This window comes from Staurois parvus, unplaced genomic scaffold (assembly GCF_062004578.1).
Source record: "Staurois parvus isolate SC_StPar_1 unplaced genomic scaffold, SC_StPar_1.0 ptg000750l, whole genome shotgun sequence".
NCBI classification, from domain to species: Eukaryota; Metazoa; Chordata; class Amphibia; order Anura; family Ranidae; genus Staurois; species Staurois parvus.
In genome coordinates, this window is record NW_028318546.1 from 2,031,679 (window position 1) to 2,054,134 (window position 22,456).

The 22,456-nt window shown below is 45.3% G+C and overlaps 1 protein-coding gene across 1 annotated transcript in view; it reads right to left on the minus strand.

The window, feature by feature from the left end:
* Positions 1 to 22,456, minus strand: part of LOC149445022 (IgGFc-binding protein-like) — a 115,614-nt gene that overhangs the window by 21,287 nt on the left and 71,871 nt on the right. Inside the window, exons 2-4 of the mRNA XM_089654292.1 lie at positions 4,684 to 4,727; positions 2,789 to 2,941; positions 2,137 to 2,399 (exon numbers count right to left, since the gene is read on the minus strand). Coding sequence (XP_089510418.1) covers positions 2,137 to 2,399; positions 2,789 to 2,941; positions 4,684 to 4,727 — 460 coding nt within the window. The remainder of the gene's footprint in view (positions 1 to 2,136; positions 2,400 to 2,788; positions 2,942 to 4,683; positions 4,728 to 22,456) is intronic.

Below are 22,456 nucleotides of genomic sequence, written 5' to 3' on the forward strand. Positions count from 1 at the left end.
GATTCTGGAGCAGCGCCGCATGGTAAGCCCGAGTGTAGCTCGGGGTTACCGCTTGTGGTACTGAAACTTTACCCCGAGCTACACTCGGGAATACCGCCAGGGAGGTTAAAAAGTTAGTTGGGACCCCCTGTAATTAAGGGGTCTCCATTTCTGGTAAGCCCCCATTCGTTACTTTGTGGTGGTGGTGTGCACCCTGGTGACCAGTTGAAGCAAGTTTATTTGTATTTACAGCATTGTCTACAATAAAACCATCAATTGTGGAATTTTATTCTCATACTTATGGGCTATGGTTTATGTCTATATGGACGTTTTGTTATTGGTTTTTTTTTTTACATTTTTCTACTAACCTTTATGTATATTTGAGGTGAATTTTTGCACATTGAGATTTGACCTATCCTCAACCTCGATCACTCTTCAGAGGTGTGAGGGTCTTCCTAGGGCTCATAGATAATGCATGACATTTCAGGTTAATTTGACCACATATCATGGTTTCTTATATGTATTTATGATTACTGACTCAATTTATTCACGTCTTTTTTTTTTCAAATTTTGATCGACCTTCAGAGATGTGAGGGTCTTCATATGTATGCACTTATTTAGTTTAACTATTACAGTGCTTTATTTAAAACTTTTGATCGCTTTTCAGAGGTGCGAATGTCTCTATAGTTCTCACAAAGTTTTAATGATTCACCTAGCGCAGTATCCATTTGCAGTAAGAAAATCTGCCTAATGGATGAAATTCTCAGTTAGTATAACTGGAGTAAAATTATGAAGCATCACAGCTTTTAATCTTAAGGTGCAATAAATGTATATTAGTGGCTTTTGGCAGTCACGTCACTAGAAGACGCTATGTCTTACTCTGAGGGCCAAAACTTTAGAAAAAAAACTCTTTCCTTTACTTTCAGCTATAAGACGTATCAGCTATTAAATAAAAATGTTAAGACAGGACAAAAAAAAACCCAAACTACCTTTTTGGGAAAGTAGACACCCCTAGGTGGTTTGAAGTGGTTAAAACATGGAGCTTGTAACAGTTCACTAGATACAGCACATCATAAATGTACAGGACATACACAGAGATAATAAGAGGTGAAGGGGTTAATATACAGGTCATATCAAAGGCATGCTGGAGATCAGATATGTAGGAGAGGAGGGCAGGTGAAGGGGTTAAAAAAAAATCTCACAGTCCGTGAAAATGAATGAATGGATCTGCTGCTTCTACAGATCTATTTACTAATTTCCCATTCAAAGATTACAACTATGTCCTCTCCTTCCTGTAAATAACAAGGGAGGGATCAGCAATGTAAAAAGTAGAATGTTTACATTTGGTCATCACATGGTACAGAGCCACTAAGAACGGCTCTGTATACTGTGTCTGTGAACCAAGATGATGAATGACAGCTCGGTTGAAATGGGCACAACAGCTGCCTGTGGGTGTTTTCTCCAGTGCAAATTAGAAATATAAACTATAAGGAAAGGGATTTGCCATTCTTGTATTATTAAAGTCCTTTGATCCTCTTTAGTACTATGCATGATCATATGAGAAGGTAATGTATGATAAACTGGATATATGAATGCTGAAACATCATTGGCTTATCATAGACAGATAGGATAGAAATTAGCACTGGAAGAGGAAAGAAAAAAAGAGAATGAAATAATGAGCCTTACACAATTGCTTGATTAATTCCACATTTTGATAAATTGTCCATTTTTAAAAGTCTTTACTGTTTTTTTAACTTATTAATATTATGTTATTATAAGATTACAATTTAAAGGGGCCCATCATTAATCAAAGTCAAGGGTGCATAGAACTGCTATTCAGAATGGTATTGCTGTCTATATTACAATTGAGATTTTCTGTTCATGATTGGATGAACACAAACAACAAAAAAACCCTCACAGATTTTCTAACTGTTCCCTTCACTTAGTAAAAAAATTGTTTCCCACTGTGTTGGCTTTTAAAGAAGGCAGTTCATTTCTCCAGAGTCAATTAAAAATGTTGCATGTAACTTCAGAGAAATTAATATTATTATACAGGATTTATATAGTGCCAACAGTTTGCACATCCCTTTACAATATAAAGGGAGAGAGTACAGCTACAATACAATCAAAACAAGAGGATTAGCTAAAATGGTTTACCTGAATAGAGTTCGTTCTTTGTGATTGAAATGTCACCGAGCCATAAAGCCAATCTGGACCTTGTTGCCCTGTCCTTTGCCAAACCTCATATGTATCTGTGTCATCTTTTACTAGAACTTTTAACTGGTGCTCTGTTTCTGTTCCACTCATGTGATACCAGAAATCTATGCATACATCACTCTGAATGGACAGGATTGTGCTGTCAAGCCTTTGATTGTCCCCTGGGGTGAGATTAGTTGCCTCTTGATAGATGTAATAACCAGCTAAAAGAAAAGAAAAAGGTTATTAGCATATGAAAGTGCCTACATTAATGGAAGTAATATTTGTTTGTATCAGTATATCACTTCAATTTGGCATGGTTTCCCTATAAAATTTCTCAACAAACAGTATCTTCTAAAAGTAGGAGCCCTAGTTAAAGTACTCCTAAAAGCTATGAAATGAAAGGCATTAACCTTTCTATTAAAATACAGGAGATGTAACAAAATTTTGGCTAATCTGCGTTTCTCTACTTACAGAACAATGTTCATGAATCGTTCTTTTTAAAGTGACTATGGAAAAAGCATGTAAGAAGACAGATAACTATAAAACTATATGTCCTGCCAAACATTTTTAAAAGGAGCACTGTTGTCATGATATGCTGAATTGATCTTACATCCATCAGGATAATCCCCAGTCGGACCTGTCACTAGTGTTGGCGTTCTTCCTTTTGCTCTGATCCAGTCTGCCTGATCAAGTTCACCATAGCTTTGCTTCCAGTCACAAAATGGCCTAGCATTGTCGTTGAAGTTGCAATAAGTTATATAATCTGAAAATTAAAATAAAAACAAATAATTATTCATTAGTATGGACCCGACCCACTAGTCAGAATACCCTTACTGTCCTAATCATTATACAAAGCATCAACATTTAGCTTGAAAAAAAAAGTAAATTCTTTTTATACTCTAAAACTGGAGATCTCATGTAAACATTATATGTTAAACTGCCTACGCATGCAAGAACACATTTTTTTGTCCAAGCCATATTTAAAAATACACTAAAAAATGCAAGATCTCCCTCTCTACATCTAAAATCACTGTATTTCACCTGTTTAAAACCCTATAGGGGAAAAACAATTAGTACTTACCTTAACCCTGATACTACAGAATGAAGCCTGGTGTAAGGTAAACATATTTTTTTCTGCTTTTTTCCACTGTTTTCTATCTCTATGTGATCCTGTGTATCCATCATGTGTATATGCCTAGAAACACTCTTAGGGCTTTAATGCATGAGCTAGAAATTTATACAGAATCTTACTGGCAGAAAGATCCTCTATAAAATTTGGTCCATATTACATCTCAACTCTTTATGGACATACACGTGTATGTCCATATAAAGCCGGAATGCATACCTAAACGTCTGGGTCTGAACCACTGTCATTGCCTAGTAGCATTTTGTTTGTGTTGATATTTTTCCCTGGCCTTGATTGAACCAATCATAAGTATCATGGTAAGTTGTTTTAACAGGGCCACATTTATACAGCCACTCGGCGTTAAGGTCCATCCGCCTAGCAGCTGCATATATGCGTACGGCCGGCATGAAGAAGTAAATGAGATGCTATCACCTTTCCAATGTAGGGCAAAATGACATTGCCTTTGCATAGCTTCCTCTACTTACCTACTTATATTTACCATTGCCATCACTCCTCTGCCCCTTCTTCCTTTGTCGCAGAACAATACCTACTGCTTCCAGGTATGGGGGAACATGTGAACTCTTACCCTGGCACAGTGCTTAGGTCTAGCAGCCGATCACCAAGCCTGAACACTGTTACAAAGTGAGTGATTTCATCACTTCCCCTAGTACCTGACCCCAGCTGACACATGGGACTTTAGTGCTGGCTGCAACAGGGAAGGAGCAGTGGAGTAATGCTAGTAAACTGAGTATAATTGGGTGGGGCATTTATGACACTAAATGAACATTCTCTACTCCTTTATTAACTCAACTCAAATATGTTAATGAAAACCTAGATAGCTGATAATAGAAATAAAGCATATGTAATTGTGACAAGGTCATTATAAATGCAAATTACAATTACAAATCATACCCAGGGTACTAGCAGCAGTGAGTCTACAGCAATAGCCGCAGACATCCGTGCTTTTGCTTGTTATTTTTGTGTGCACTTATGTGCAATGTCCAAATAAAGTGTCTTATTAGGAAAAGTGTTCATTGTGTAGCCACTACCTATTTTAATAAAGGAGAAGCTGAGGAAACAAATGAATAAATATTCATTATCACAGGGCAAAGTTTAATTTTTATTGGAATCATGTTTTGCTGATTATAGTCCACAGTGATGTTGTTACAAAGTTTAGCAATAAGGTAAGTCATTCTGTGTCTTTCTCAACTACTGATAACTGATATATTACTTTATTGCAACTACGTGACAATACAGTTAGGGACAGAAAATCTAAAGGCAAATGAATACATACTGAGTGTTATGAAAATGTAACTTAAATAAAAAAATGTAAAGTAATAATAAAAATAAATTAAAAATAAGTCTAAATTGATAATTACCAGCATTGGGATCCCAGTCATTTGATGCATCATTTTGACTTACACTGCAAAGAAAACACAAACTTGTCATCAGAATTCTTTTAGTCTAGTATAGTTTTTTTTAATAAATCTGAATTTTTTAATAATCTGAATTACTGTATATGTCCTTGTTTTCAGGAGTCAGGACATAGGCGCAGTAGTTGTCCCTTACTAGTGAAGAGGTATCAGCCCATACATACTGTATACTTACCACACAGCGGATATCTAATATTTTCCAACTTTGTTGAAATCTCACAAAATTACATACCATAAAATCTTTATGCACGTCAATGTATTGTGATACAATGTAGTGCATTGCTAAATGCTGAGATGTGTAAGTTGAAGACATCCTGTAAAGACGTTATTCCACTGCACAGCTTGGTGTCATCTGCAAAGACTGAAATGGTATTTTTAATTCCTGACCCTATATCATTTATAAATATATTAAAAAGTAAGGGTCCCAACATTGAACCTTGGGGTACACCACTGACAACCCTAGGCCATTCAGAGTATGAATCATTAACCACTACTCTCTGAATACGATCTTTTAGCCAGTTTTCTATCCATTTACATAAGGATTTTTCCAAGCCTGTAGACTTTACCTTACACATTAGCCGTGTGTGGGGAACTGTGTCAAACGCTTTTGCAAAGTCCAAATATACCACGTCCACTGCCACCCCTCTGTCCAAGGTTTTGCTCACCTCCTCATAAAAAGTCTTTCATGAACCCATGCTGTCTGTTGCTTAAAATATTTTTTTCCCAGCAAGCATTCATCTATGTGGTCTTTTATTAAATTCTCCGGTATCTTCCCAACTATAGAGGTTAAACGAACAGGTCTATAATTACTTGTAAAGATTTTGACCCCTTTTTAAATATTGGCACCACATTGGCCTTATGCCAATCCAGTGGTACTATGCCAGTCATTGAAGAGTCCCTAATGACAGAGCTCAATTCTTTATGGACCCATGGGTGTATGCCATCTGGTCCAGGTGCTTTATTCACCTTTATTCTGTCTAAATATTTTTGGATATCAATTGTGAGCCAATGTGGATCATCTGGAGCTGTGTCATTACCTTGCCCATTATGGACAAGAGCTCCTCCATGCTCCTTTGTATACATAGAGCTGAAGAAGGTATTTAATAAATTTGCCTTCTCTTTGTCCCCAGTCACCCACTCTAGATTATTTTGTAAAGGACCTACATGCTCGAATCTGATCTTTTTACTATTAATATATTTGAAGAATTTTTGGGGGTTGGTCCTGCTATCTTTTGCAATCTGTCGTTCGTTTTCAAATTTTGCAGCCTTTATTTCCTTTTTGCATATGCTGTTATATTCTTTGTAATATTTAAATGATGATAACGTTCCTTCATTTTTTATAGTTAATAAAAGCTCTTTTCTTATTATCTATAGCTTTTTTAACTTTGGCCGTTAGGTTTGATTTTTAGCCTTTTAAACTTGTTGCCCATGGGAATATATTTTACAGTTTGTTCATATACAGTCTTTTTGAAGAACTTCCATTTCTGTGTTGCGTTTATATTTGTATGTATATTTCAACTTACTAGTCCTTTATGTGCTGACTGATAGTTTTCCAAGCATCTTTTGCATAATTTTTACTCAGCGATCCTGCAAAAAACACACTTCCTGTCCCTGGCTGGTTTTGTCAGTCCTCCATTGAGTCCATGGAGAAAGCTATGGTTGTAACTCACTTTGTTCTCCAGATACAGACTACAGACATGATCATATTGCTTCATCTCTATTTCATATGGGGCAAGGAAAGTTTACAGAGGATAACAAGGAGATGAGATTTCTGGAAAGATCAACAGGTATTTTCTATGTTTGCTGAAAATGTCCCTAGCTTGAAAAAAGGAAGCCGCAACCACTAAGGATTGTAATCTGCAACCTGTTGCTTTTTTGTTCTTGTGTTTAATCATTCTTAAATAGTTAATGCTAGTTAATTTGCTGTGTGTCCACATGTATGTGGGGTTTATAGCAAATGTAAGATTACAATTGGGTTTTTCAACCCACTAAATGATATGGCTTATGTGTTTGTGATTCAGTATGGCCTGTATATGCACAACACAGTGTGAACACTGGTAAGAGATGTGTCTGAAAAGCCTCTTAACAAAAGCAGTGATTTAATTGTCATCAAATGACTTATTGAACCATTAAAGCAGTACTAATACCTAGAAAAACTGACTGGAGGTAGCGCATGCATGTCTGCCAAAACAATAACTATTTCCTATTCCCCTTGTCATTTTTTTTATGCATACACTATCTGAAGCAAATGCTCAATGAGTTGTACACTCATGCCCCATTTCTCGCATGTAAGGTGCTGAGAATGGAGGTGGGTGCTGGGATGATGTACTTCTGGCCTGCATGCACAAAAATTTCACCAGCAGCCTTTCAATGGTCTAAGAGAGATGTCATCAGGACAGAAGAAGCAGCCAACAGAATGGCAACATGGAATGAAGAACTGGAACTAAGAGCGAGAAGAAGAAATCTTTAAGGAAATAAAATACAAACATTTTTGAAATGCCCTTTATGTAGACAAAATTAATACAATGACACATTCCATATTAGTGGAATGAAGCACTGATAGCCAAACCAGCTGAGTTGCTTATAGTTTGACCTGATAATTAAAGCAATGTAATCGCTTATCCAGCTGCCAGTAGGCTCTCAGACGTCATCCTTGGGATATAATGAATAATCTGCTCAACTGGGTTATAAGCACAGGAAATGCCAGAGGGCAATGTTTATGACAACTGTTGTGGACTTTGGCTGGAATTATGACTGATTATTACACCAAATAACATGACACTCCACAGTATTTCTCTATCATCCTTGGAGAAAAGCAATAGCTTAAGTACTCCACCCTGGTCAATCCAGTTTTGAGTGGGTCACTTTCTAACAGTTCAACATAATAAAAACACTTCATTGACTGAACAGAGCAATTTTAGGAAACAAAAAGCAAACAAGCAAAAAAATTGAATATTAAAATCTAAATTGCAAGTTTACTAAAATCTTTATAAAACAATTATTTTATGACTAGTCATGTCAATGATTCACTGCTGTATTGGAGCTGAGTATTAGTCATTGCCAGTGTTACCTCAACTGTAACTGCAACTGTACTCCTGCAACTCTGTGACATACTTTTTCTTCATATACAAGAGCTTTTATTTTCAAATGGTCTCTGTGTGAGTGCTCCCCCACAATTGAGTACCACATCTCTTGGCCCCACCCTCAAGCCGAATATTCTGGCAATAGACACATTTTTACCACTTGACTACTGGGCACCTTTACCCCCTTCCTGCCCAGGCCAATTTTCAGCTTTCAGTGCCTTTGCACTTTGAATGACAATTGAGCGATCATGCAACACTGTACCCAAACAAAATTGTTACAATTTTTTTTTAGGCAAATAGAGCTATCTTTTAGTGGTATTTAACCACCACTGGGATTTTTATTTTTGCTAAACAAACAAAAAAAGTCCAACAAATATAGAAAAAAAAAGTTTTTCTTAGTTTCTGTTTTAAAGTATTGTAAATAAGTGACTTTTTTTCCTTTACTGATGTGTGCTGATAGGCTGCACTGATGGGTACTGATAAGGAGGCATTAATGAGGCTGCACCAATATGCGGCACTGATGGACATAGATAAGTGGCACTGCTGTGCATTGATAGGCGGCACTGATGTACTGTCGTACATTGATAGGAGGTACTGATGACCAGCACTGATGGGTACTGATAGCCAGCACTGATGGGCACTGATTCTAAGCACTGATGGGCACTGATACTAGGCACTGAATGGGCTACACTGATCATCAGTGCCCTGATGATAATTGTAGATGTTCCCTCTGAGAAATGCCACTTACCGTGAGGAGAGGATTGCCGATAACCCGGAATTACCTATTTACACTGATCAGCTGTGATTGGACACAGGGCTCTGACTCTCTGTACCTGGACACGTGATCACAGCTCATGCACGGGGCATGCCCCAGGAAAGTGTGGTTCAGGGAGGATGTCCACAGACGTCCTACCAGAACTAGCTGACTGTGCTGTAGTTGTCTTTTGGCTATAAGTACAAATTTATGATTAGAAGGATGAAGTCTTAATTTGCTACCCAGAGAGTTCTATAAATCTTTCCATGTTTCATTTCAGTAAAGAATTCCTTGTGTAGAATAAAGCATATTAAAAAAAAATCTAAAAACATTTGTTGCTTGCCAATCAAAATTCATTGTGTGGCCCTTAAAATGTGACGCTAAAAATGAATTTTTGACATTTAAGAATTTTCATTTTATCACTTTCAGAGTTAAACATGTCTGAAGGAATGAAATATGATCCTAAAACCCCTGAATTGTTCTCTTCTAGAAAATAATGAATGTCATCTGTCATGTGGAAGATATTTATTGGGTTTGTACTTCATTAGTATCATTGTAGTTGTTTTACAGTCATATTTATCTCAGTAGTGTCATTGCACTAGAGAACTTATGTGTGCAGTGAGAATAGTCATTAGGTGTGAATAGCTTGTACCCTTGGGAAGTAATCAGTACATAGTTGGTCAGTTAGTCAGGCTGAATAAATACACAAGTCCATCTAGTTCAAGCAATAGAAAAAAAAATACAAACACACAGATAGAAAGAACTCATATACACACTCATATTACCACGGTTGATCCAAAGGAAGGCAAAGAAAAAAAAAAAGAAAAACAATGATCCAATTTGCTCTAGTAGTGAAAAAAAATTCTTCCTGATTCTTCAGCTGCCTAATCCCTGGATCAACTACCCCTGGTATTAATACCCATAAATATATTAGTATCCAATATTATTTGCATTTAGAAAAGAATCCAAGCTTTTTTTAAAAACAATCTACTGAGCTGGCCAGGACTGGTTCTTGAGGGAGTATATTCCACATTTTCACAGTATTTACTGTGAAGAAACCTTTCCATATTTGGAGGTTAAATTTATTTTCCTCTAGACGTAAAGTGTGCCCCACTTGTCTTCTGATGACTTTAAACTCTACACCAAGTTTACTGAATAGACCACTTATTTATTTTTACATGTTGATCATGTAGTTGCAACTACTTGTTTCAAGATGTATTGCTCCAAAATTGCAACTTTGTCTGTCTGTATCAGAAAGCAGCACTAGGGATCACTCTCCACTAAACATTCAGTAAGCGTTTGTTACTTTAATTTCAAGAATTTTAATGTTTTGGGGTTTTTTTTAAATGTGAATGCAATTACAGACAAAATGCTTACATTCTCCACAAATAATCTAAGAACATGCACTACATAATAACCCTGTAGTCTATTTTACATGAAATTGTTTCTCACTGTATTTTTTGCCTCCTTGTTACATTCTCCATAAGCTGCCAAAGATTTCCTTTTCCCTCTCTCTTATGTCTGTTTGGAACGAGTACAATATATAAAGAATAAGTTCACCTTTATACGAAAAATAATAAACATTTATTTGCAGGTAAAAAAATGTGCATTTATTATTTTTGTTGCAGGAGCCTGTAAAGAATTGCACCAGCGATCAGCAGCACCACGGTGGTTCATTGAGAACTACAAGCCAACAGCCACTAAGGCTGTCAGGACTTGTAGTTTCTCATTCACAGAATGCAGGGAATGAGTGACACTGCCAGGCGAATAGAGCCCCGCACGGCCACGTTTTTTTAAAATATGACAGCTAGCAGGGGGAGAGAAGATCCCCCACTAGCTGTCAAAGAAGGGGAGCAGGGGCCGGCCTGATAATAACATGTTACATATTACACACTGAATATGGGCATAACATGAAACATGCTATGGAAGGTGAACTTATCCTTTAATGGCAATTGAGGGTAAGGGCTCATGTACACAGGGGAGTTTGGAAAACTCTTCTGAACGATGGAAACTGACTGCTGGAAAACGTAGGTTAAAAAATGTCAGTTTAGCCGCGTTTGCATACTGCATTTATGCGCGTGTATGTACGTTTGAGTTTAAAAGTGTTTTTAAAAGATAATCTCAGGAGACCTTCCCAAATGCCCAAAATGCACTGAAAACAAATACAAAATTAACGATTTCAGACATTTTGAGAGGAATAGAGAGAGCAGAAGCGGAGAGAGCAGTATGCTCTACCATTTTTTCCTTCACACGAAACCTGGAACTGACTGCGCTGGTGTACTAGGTCCATTTGAATACATGGAAAATGCTTTGCATGCATTTCTGATGATGAAAAAAGGCTCTGAACAGCATCTGGACATGGAACAGTAAAAAAACGCTTCTAAACGCAAACGCTTATAAACGCGGTTAACTGCATTTACAAGTGTTTGGCATTTGAAATGCCGGTATAATCTACTCCTGAACGCAAGTTTGGTACATTAAAAAAAAACGACGGTAAGCTCAACTGCCTGTAAACGACTGTAAACAACTATGTGTACATGGACACATAGGAAATCATTAGGGAGAGTTCAGGGGCTGCAGAAAAAACGCCGAACAGCTCCTGAATGTCAGTTTAGGAGCTGCAGTGTACATGAGCCCTAAGAATTATTATACCGATAACAAATTCCTCCACATTCGCAACCTTTAATATTGTATATTGACATAAAGAAAATGAATAACTGTTTATAATTGGGGTAATAAAACTTGATCTATCTCTCTAATTTTGTAGTTTAATATGTTTGCTCTTAACTTCTATGACCAGCAAACAATGTTTTATGGTTGTTGGAAGCAAATATAAAATGCTTTACATGTTAAATGTGTACGTACAATGTTTTGCTCATACTAACAGTGTTTGTTGATTGTTACTATTGCCTTTAACATATGCATTTACTGCAGTTATGTTTACTTCAGTTAAAAAAAAAACTTTATTGAAATCATAAGTGTGAAGTTATAGATCTGTGAATGCCATGGATTTTCTTCATGCAATAAAAAGTTTACCACAAAGGGCAAATCCCAAACAAAAACTGCACTAATCTATGAGTAACCCCAACCTAGGGACCTGGAATATTGAAATTCCACTCCAGCCAAAACTGAGATTTAAGGGTTTGGTAGGTTCAGAAGTATTAATTTGCCTAATATTGTTTGTTCAAAATAATATTTTGTAAATACAAAATATTAATGCGGCGATCTATAAATGATTATAAAATAAATGCATAAAAAGTCCATATATTCCAGTCCTTTTATGATCACTAGAGATGAGCGAAGAAATGAAAAATTCGATTCGACTGATTCGGCGAATTCGTGGACAATATTCGATTCGAGTCGAATAAATTCGCTGTGAATTTAACTTAAAAAAGGGTGTTTCTAGGCTTCAGAGAGACTTAATATTAGTGCAGAACACTGTACCTTTAATTTAAATGCCCTTGGAGTCTGCTGGGGAAGAGAAATAATACTGTCTGTCAGTATGACATGCAGATGAGTGCCGTCGATCTTAGAATCACCGCACACTTCACTCATTTGGCCAGTCACGGGGCCAAAACCAGTGTTTGGAGCCACAGTGTGGCGGTGGAGGCAGCAGCAATGGGAGGCCATACAGCAACCTATGACAAAATGGAAACCAGCAGGAGCGTGAGGAGACCTGAAAGTGGCACATGGCAGAGTGGGAGCAATGGGAGGCGGTACAGGGACCCAGGTCACACTGTGGGCCCAGCAGCAGCGTGACCAGGCGGTACGGGGGCCCATGGCCGATATGGGGCTTGGTGGCACCTATGGAAGGCCTGTAATCTGCCAGCAACCTATGACAAAATGGACAACCGCAGGAGTGTGAGGAGATTTCAAAGTGGCACATGGCAGAGTGGAAGCAATGGGAGGCCGTACAGGGACCCAGGTCACACTGTGGGACCAGCATCAGCGTGAACAGGCGGTACGGGGGCCCATGGCCGATTTGACCTCATTCATCCCATAGTCCTGCCGACTCACGAATAGCGTGGCCTCCTCAAAGGGCCTGAGCAAGCGCAGGTGTCACACATGAGCTGACAATGGCTGACATCTAAGTTACACAGGGAGTACCTTTATCCGCTTTTAACATCAGGAAATCTGTGATGGCCTTTAGCTGTTCGTAAAGGCGGTCTAACATATGTAGGGTTGAATTACACCTTGTTGCAACGTCACAGCATGAGGAGTCGGTACGGGGGCCCATGGCAGATTACATGTCTGGCAGCAGCAATGGGAGGCCCGTAATCTGCCAGCACCCTATGTCAAAAAATTTAACACACCAGCAGTGTGAAGAGACCTGAAAGTGGCACATGGCAGCAGAGTGTGGCGATGGAGACAGCAGCAATGGGAGGCCGTACAGGGACCCATGAGAGACTCTAGACTTGGCAGCAGCATGAGGAGGCGGTATATAGGGGCCCATGGCAGATTAGGGGCCTGGCAGCAGCTATGTGAGGCCCGTAATCTGCCTGCACCCTATGTCAAAAAATTTAACACACCAGCAGTGTGAAGAGACCTGAAAGTGGCACATGGCAGCAGAGTGTGGCGATGGAGACAGCAGCAATGGGAGGCCGTACAGGGACCCATGAGAGACTCTGGACTTGGCAGCAGCATGAGGAGGCGGTATATAGGGGCCCATGGCAGATTAGGGGCCTGGCAGCAGCTATGTGAGGCCCGTAATCTGCCTGCACCCTATGTCAAAAAATTAAACACACCAGCAGTGTGAAGAGACCTGAAAGTGGCACATGGCAGCAGAGTGTGGCGATGGAGACAGCAGCATTGGGAGGCCGTACAGGGACCCATGAGAGACTCTAGACTTGGCAGCAGCATGAGGAGGCGGTATATAGGGGCCCATGGCAGATTAGGGGCCTGGCAGCAGCTATGTGAGGCCCGTAATCTGCCTGCACCCTATGTCAAAAAATTTAACACACCAGCAGTGTGAAGAGACCTGAAAGTGGCACATGGCAGCAGAGTGTGGCGATGGAGACAGCAGCAATGGGAGGCCGTACAGGGACCCATGAGAGACTCTGGACTTGGCAGCAGCATGAGGAGGCGGTATATAGGGGCCCATGGCAGATTAGGGGCCTGGCAGCAGCTATGTGAGGCCCGTAATCTGCCTGCACCCTATGTCAAAAAATTAAACACACCAGCAGTGTGAAGAGACCTGAAAGTGGCACATGGCAGAGTGTGGCGATGGAGACAGCAGCAATGGGAGGCCGTACAGGGACCCATGAGAGACTCTAGACTTGGCAGCAGCATGAGGAGGCGGTATATAGGGGCCCATGGCAGATTAGGGGCCTGGCAGCAGCTATGTGAGGCCCGTAATCTGCCTGCACCCTATGTCAAAAAATTTAACACACCAGCAGTGTGAAGAGACCTGAAAGTGGCACATGGCAGCAGAGTGTGGCGATGGAGACAGCAGCAATGGGAGGCCGTACAGGGACCCATGAGAGACTCTGGACTTGGCAGCAGCATGAGGAGGCGGTATATAGGGGCCCATGGCAGATTAGGGGCCTGGCAGCAGCTATGTGAGGCCCGTAATCTGCCTGCACCCTATTTCAAAAAATTAAACACACCAGCAGTGTGAAGAGACCTGAAAGTGGCACATGGCAGCAGAGTGTGGCGATGGAGACAGCAGCAATGGGAGGCCGTACAGGGACCCATGAGAGACTCTGGACTTGGCAGCAGCATGAGGAGGCGGTATATAGGGGCCCATGGCAGATTAGGGGCCTGGCAGCAGCTATGTGAGGCCCGTAATCTGCCTGCACCCTATGTCAAAAAATTTAACACACCAGCAGTGTGAAGAGACCTGAAAGTGGCACATGGCAGCAGAGTGTGGCGATGGAGACAGCAGCAATGGGAGGCCGTACAGGGACCCATGACAGACTCTAGACTTGGCAGCAGCATGAGGAGGCGGTATATAGGGGCCCATGGCAGATTAGGGGCCTGGCAGCAGCTATGTGAGGCCCGTAATCTGCCTGCACCCTATGTCAAAAAATTTAACACACCAGCAGTGTGAAGAGACCTGAAAGTGGCACATGGCAGCAGAGTGTGGCGATGGAGACAGCAGCAATGGGAGGCCGTACAGGGACCCATGAGAGACTCTGGACTTGGCAGCAGCATGAGGAGGCGGTATATAGGGGCCCATGGCAGATTAGGGGCCTGGCAGCAGCTATGTGAGGCCCGTAATCTGCCTGCACCCTATGTCAAAAAATTAAACACACCAGCAGTGTGAAGAGACCTGAAAGTGGCACATGGCAGCAGAGTGTGGCGATGGAGACAGCAGCAATGGGAGGCCGTACAGGGACCCATGAGAGACTCTGGACTTGGCAGCAGCATGAGGAGGCGGTATATAGGGGCCCATGGCAGATTAGGGGCCTGGCAGCAGCTATGTGAGGCCCGTAATCTGCCTGCACCCTATGTCAAAAAATTAAAAACACCAGCAGTGTGAAGAGACCTGAAAGTGGCACATGGCAGCAGAGTGTGGCGATGGAGACAGCAGCAATGGGAGGCCGTACAGGGACCCATGAGAGACTCTGGACTTGGCAGCAGCATGAGGAGGCGGTATATAGGGGCCCATGGCAGATTAGGGGCCTGGCAGCAGCTATGTGAGGCCCGTAATCTGCCTGCACCCTATGTCAAAAAATTAAACACACCAGCAGTGTGAAGAGACCTGAAAGTGGCACATGGCAGAGTGTGGCGATGGAGACAGCAGCAATGGGAGGCCGTACAGGGACCCATGAGAGACTCTAGACTTGGCAGCAGCATGAGGAGGCGGTATATAGGGGCCCATGGCAGATTAGGGGCCTGGCAGCAGCTATGTGAGGCCCGTAATCTGCCTGCACCCTATGTCAAAAAATTTAACACACCAGCAGTGTGAAGAGACCTGAAAGTGGCACATGGCAGCAGAGTGTGGCGATGGAGACAGCAGCAATGGGAGGCCGTACAGGGACCCATGAGAGACTCTGGACTTGGCAGCAGCATGAGGAGGCGGTATATAGGGGCCCATGGCAGATTAGGGGCCTGGCAGCAGCTATGTGAGGCCCGTAATCTGCCTGCACCCTATGTCAAAAAATTAAACACACCAGCAGTGTGAAGAGACCTGAAAGTGGCACATGGCAGAGTGTGGCGATGGAGACAGCAGCAATGGGAGGCCGTACAGGGACCCATGACAGACTCTGGACTTGGCAGCAGCATGAGGAGGCGGTATATAGGGGCCCATGGCAGATTAGGGGCCTGGCAGCAGCTATGTGAGGCCCGTAATCTGCCTGCACCCTATGTCAAAAAATTAAACACACCAGCAGTGTGAAGAGACCTGAAAGTGGCACATGGCAGAGTGTGGCGATGGAGACAGCAGCAATGGGAGGCCGTACAGGGACCCATGACAGACTCTAGACTTGGCAGCAGCATGAGGAGGCGGTATATAGGGGCCCATGGCAGATTAGGGGCCTGGCAGCAGCTATGTGAGGCCCGTAATCTGCCTGCACCCTATGTCAAAAAATTTAACACACCAGCAGTGTGAAGAGACCTGAAAGTGGCACATGGCAGCAGAGTGTGGCGATGGAGACAGCAGCAATGGGAGGCCGTACAGGGACCCATGAGAGACTCTGGACTTGGCAGCAGCATGAGGAGGCGGTATATAGGGGCCCATGGCAGATTAGGGGCCTGGCAGCAGCTATGTGAGGCCCGTAATCTGCCTGCACCCTATGTCAAAAAATTTAACACACCAGCAGTGTGAAGAGACCTGAAAGTGGCACATGGCAGAGTGTGGCGATGGAGACAGCAGCAATGGGAGGCCGTACAGGGACCCATGAGAGACTCTAGACTTGGCAGCAGCATGAGGAGGCGGTATATAGGGGCCCATGGCAGATTAGGGGCCTGGCAGCAGCTATGTGAGGCCCGTAATCTGCCTGCACCCTATGTCAAAAAATTTAACACACCAGCAGTGTGAAGAGACCTGAAAGTGGCACATGGCAGCAGAGTGTGGCGATGGAGACAGCAGCAATGGGAGGCCGTACAGGGACCCATGAGAGACTCTGGACTTGGCAGCAGCATGAGGAGGCGGTATATAGGGGCCCATGGCAGATTAGGGGCCTGGCAGCAGCTATGTGAGGCCCGTAATCTGCCTGCACCCTATGTCAAAAAATTAAACACACCAGCAGTGTGAAGAGACCTGAAAGTGGCACATGGCAGAGTGTGGCGATGGAGACAGCAGCAATGGGAGGCCGTACAGGGACCCATGAGAGACTCTAGACTTGGCAGCAGCATGAGGAGGCGGTATATAGGGGCCCATGGCAGATTAGGGGCCTGGCAGCAGCTATGTGAGGCCCGTAATCTGCCTGCACCCTATGTCAAAAAATTTAACACACCAGCAGTGTGAAGAGACCTGAAAGTGGCACATGGCAGCAGAGTGTGGCGATGGAGACAGCAGCAATGGGAGGCCGTACAGGGACCCATGAGAGACTCTGGACTTGGCAGCAGCATGAGGAGGCGGTATATAGGGGCCCATGGCAGATTAGGGGCCTGGCAGCAGCTATGTGAGGCCCGTAATCTGCCTGCACCCTATGTCAAAAAATTAAACACACCAGCAGTGTGAAGAGACCTGAAAGTGGCACATGGCAGAGTGTGGCGATGGAGACAGCAGCAATGGGAGGCCGTACAGGGACCCATGACAGACTCTGGACTTGGCAGCAGCATGAGGAGGCGGTATATAGGGGCCCATGGCAGATTAGGGGCCTGGCAGCAGCTATGTGAGGCCCGTAATCTGCCTGCACCCTATGTCAAAAAATTAAACACACCAGCAGTGTGAAGAGACCTGAAAGTGGCACATGGCAGAGTGTGGCGATGGAGACAGCAGCAATGGGAGGCCGTACAGGGACCCATGACAGACTCTAGACTTGGCAGCAGCATGAGGAGGCGGTATATAGGGGCCCATGGCAGATTAGGGGCCTGGCAGCAGCTATGTGAGGCCCGTAATCTGCCTGCACCCTATGTCAAAAAATTTAACACACCAGCAGTGTGAAGAGACCTGAAAGTGGCACATGGCAGCAGAGTGTGGCGATGGAGACAGCAGCAATGGGAGGCCGTACAGGGACCCATGAGAGACTCTGGACTTGGCAGCAGCATGAGGAGGCGGTATATAGGGGCCCATGGCAGATTAGGGGCCTGGCAGCAGCTATGTGAGGCCCGTAATCTGCCTGCACCCTATGTCAAAAAATTTAACACACCAGCAGTGTGAAGAGACCTGAAAGTGGCACATGGCAGAGTGTGGCGATGGAGACAGCAGCAATGGGAGGCCGTACAGGGACCCATGACAGACTCTAGACTTGGCAGCAGCATGAGGAGGCGGTATATAGGGGCCCATGGCAGATTAGGGGCCTGGCAGCAGCTATGTGAGGCCCGTAATCTGCCTGCACCCTATGTCAAAAAATTTAACACACCAGCAGTGTGAAGAGACCTGAAAGTGGCACATGGCAGCAGAGTGTGGCGATGGAGACAGCAGCAATGGGAGGCCGTACAGGGACCCATGAGAGACTCTGGACTTGGCAGCAGCATGAGGAGGCGGTATATAGGGGCCCATGGCAGATTAGGGGCCTGGCAGCAGCTATGTGAGGCCCGTAATCTGCCTGCACCCTATGTCAAAAAATTAAACACACCAGCAGTGTGAAGAGACCTGAAAGTGGCACATGGCAGAGTGTGGCGATGGAGACAGCAGCAATGGGAGGCCGTACAGGGACCCATGAGAGACTCTAGACTTGGCAGCAGCATGAGGAGGCGGTATATAGGGGCCCATGGCAGATTAGGGGCCTGGCAGCAGCTATGTGAGGCCCGTAATCTGCCTGCACCCTATGTCAAAAAATTTAACACACCAGCAGTGTGAAGAGACCTGAAAGTGGCACATGGCAGCAGAGTGTGGCGATGGAGACAGCAGCAATGGGAGGCCGTACAGGGACCCATGAGAGACTCTGGACTTGGCAGCAGCATGAGGAGGCGGTATATAGGGGCCCATGGCAGATTAGGGGCCTGGCAGCAGCTATGTGAGGCCCGTAATCTGCCTGCACCCTATGTCAAAAAATTAAACACACCAGCAGTGTGAAGAGACCTGAAAGTGGCACATGGCAGAGTGTGGCGATGGAGACAGCAGCAATGGGAGGCCGTACAGGGACCCATGAGAGACTCTAGACTTGGCAGCAGCATGAGGAGGCGGTATATAGGGGCCCATGGCAGATTAGGGGCCTGGCAGCAGCTATGTGAGGCCCGTAATCTGCCTGCACCCTATGTCAAAAAATTTAACACACCAGCAGTGTGAAGAGACCTGAAAGTGGCACATGGCAGCAGAGTGTGGCGATGGAGACAGCAGCAATGGGAGGCCGTACAGGGACCCATGAGAGACTCTGGACTTGGCAGCAGCATGAGGAGGCGGTATATAGGGGCCCATGGCAGATTAGGGGCCTGGCAGCAGCTATGTGAGGCCCGTAATCTGCCTGCACCCTATGTCAAAAAATTAAACACACCAGCAGTGTGAAGAGACCTGAAAGTGGCACATGGCAGCAGAGTGTGGCGATGGAGACAGCAGCAATGGGAGGCCGTACAGGGACCCATGAGAGACTCTAGACTTGGCAGCAGCATGAGGAGGCGGTATATAGGGGCCCATGGCAGATTAGGGGCCTGGCAGCAGCTATGTGAGGCCCGTAATCTGCCTGCACCCTATGTCAAAAAATTTAACACACCAGCAGTGTGAAGAGACCTGAAAGTGGCACATGGCAGCAGAGTGTGGCGATGGAGACAGCAGCAATGGGAGGCCGTACAGGGACCCATGAGAGACTCTGGACTTGGCAGCAGCATGAGGAGGCGGTATATAGGGGCCCATGGCAGATTAGGGGCCTGGCAGCAGCTATGTGAGGCCCGTAATCTGCCTGCACCCTATGTCAAAAAATTAAACACACCAGCAGTGTGAAGAGACCTGAAAGTGGCACATGGCAGCAGAGTGTGGCGATGGAGACAGCAGCAATGGGAGGCCGTACAGGGACCCATGAGAGACTCTAGACTTGGCAGCAGCATGAGGAGGCGGTATATAGGGGCCCATGGCAGATTAGGGGCCTGGCAGCAGCTATGTGAGGCCCGTAATCTGCCTGCACCCTATGTCAAAAAATTTAACACACCAGCAGTGTGAAGAGACCTGAAAGTGGCACATGGCAGCAGAGTGTGGCGATGGAGACAGCAGCAATGGGAGGCCGTACAGGGACCCATGAGAGACTCTGGACTTGGCAGCAGCATGAGGAGGCGGTATATAGGGGCCCATGGCAGATTAGGGGCCTGGCAGCAGCTATGTGAGGCCCGTAATCTGCCTGCACCCTATGTCAAAAAATTAAACACACCAGCAGTGTGAAGAGACCTGAAAGTGGCACATGGCAGAGTGTGGCGATGGAGACAGCAGCAATGGGAGGCCGTACAGGGACCCATGAGAGACTCTAGACTTGGCAGCAGCATGAGGAGGCGGTATATAGGGGCCCATGGCAGATTAGGGGCCTGGCAGCAGCTATGTGAGGCCCGTAATCTGCCTGCACCCTATGTCAAAAAATTTAACACACCAGCAGTGTGAAGAGACCTGAAAGTGGCACATGGCAGCAGAGTGTGGCGATGGAGACAGCAGCAATGGGAGGCCGTACAGGGACCCATGAGAGACTCTGGACTTGGCAGCAGCATGAGGAGGCGGTATATAGGGGCCCATGGCAGATTAGGGGCCTGGCAGCAGCTATGTGAGGCCCGTAATCTGCCTGCACCCTATGTCAAAAAATTAAACACACCAGCAGTGTGAAGAGACCTGAAAGTGGCACATGGCAGAGTGTGGCGATGGAGACAGCAGCAATGGGAGGCCGTACAGGGACCCATGACAGACTCTGGACTTGGCAGCAGCATGAGGAGGCGGTATATAGGGGCCCATGGCAGATTAGGGGCCTGGCAGCAGCTATGTGAGGCCCGTAATCTGCCTGCACCCTATGTCAAAAAATTAAACACACCAGCAGTGTGAAGAGACCTGAAAGTGGCACATGGCAGAGTGTGGCGATGGAGACAGCAGCAATGGGAGGCCGTACAGGGACCCATGACAGACTCTAGACTTGGCAGCAGCATGAGGAGGCGGTATATAGGGGCCCATGGCAGATTAGGGGCCTGGCAGCAGCTATGTGAGGCCCGTAATCTGCCTGCACCCTATGTCAAAAAATTTAACACACCAGCAGTGTGAAGAGACCTGAAAGTGGCACATGGCAGCAGAGTGTGGCGATGGAGACAGCAGCAATGGGAGGCCGTACAGGGACCCATGAGAGACTCTGGACTTGGCAGCAGCATGAGGAGGCGGTATATAGGGGCCCATGGCAGATTAGGGGCCTGGCAGCAGCTATGTGAGGCCCGTAATCTGCCTGCACCCTATGTCAAAAAATTTAACACACCAGCAGTGTGAAGAGACCTGAAAGTGACACATGGCAGAGTGTGGCGATGGAGACAGCAGCAATGGGAGGCCGTACAGGGACCCATGAGAGACTCTAGACTTGGCAGCAGCATGAGGAGGCGGTATATAGGGGCCCATGGCAGATTAGGGGCCTGGCAGCAGCTATGTGAGGCCCGTAATCTGCCTGCACCCTATGTCAAAAAATTTAACACACCAGCAGTGTGAAGAGACCTGAAAGTGGCACATGGCAGCAGAGTGTGGCGATGGAGACAGCAGCAATGGGAGGCCGTACAGGGACCCATGAGAGACTCTGGACTTGGCAGCAGCATGAGGAGGCGGTATATAGGGGCCCATGGCAGATTAGGGGCCTGGCAGCAGCTATGTGAGGCCCGTAATCTGCCTGCACCCTATGTCAAAAAATTAAACACACCAGCAGTGTGAAGAGACCTGAAAGTGGCACATGGCAGAGTGTGGCGATGGAGACAGCAGCAATGGGAGGCCGTACAGGGACCCATGAGAGACTCTAGACTTGGCAGCAGCATGAGGAGGCGGTATATAGGGGCCCATGGCAGATTAGGGGCCTGGCAGCAGCTATGTGAGGCCCGTAATCTGCCTGCACCCTATGTCAAAAAATTTAACACACCAGCAGTGTGAAGAGACCTGAAAGTGGCACATGGCAGCAGAGTGTGGCGATGGAGACAGCAGCAATGGGAGGCCGTACAGGGACCCATGAGAGACTCTGGACTTGGCAGCAGCATGAGGAGGCGGTATATAGGGGCCCATGGCAGATTAGGGGCCTGGCAGCAGCTATGTGAGGCCCGTAATCTGCCTGCACCCTATGTCAAAAAATTAAACACACCAGCAGTGTGAAGAGACCTGAAAGTGGCACATGGCAGAGTGTGGCGATGGAGACAGCAGCAATGGGAGGCCGTACAGGGACCCATGACAGACTCTGGACTTGGCAGCAGCATGAGGAGGCGGTATATAGGGGCCCATGGCAGATTAGGGGCCTGGCAGCAGCTATGTGAGGCCCGTAATCTGCCTGCACCCTATGTCAAAAAATTAAACACACCAGCAGTGTGAAGAGACCTGAAAGTGGCACATGGCAGAGTGTGGCGATGGAGACAGCAGCAATGGGAGGCCGTACAGGGACCCATGACAGACTCTAGACTTGGCAGCAGCATGAGGAGGCGGTATATAGGGGCCCATGGCAGATTAGGGGCCTGGCAGCAGCTATGTGAGGCCCGTAATCTGCCTGCACCCTATGTCAAAAAATTTAACACACCAGCAGTGTGAAGAGACCTGAAAGTGGCACATGGCAGCAGAGTGTGGCGATGGAGACAGCAGCAATGGGAGGCCGTACAGGGACCCATGAGAGACTCTGGACTTGGCAGCAGCATGAGG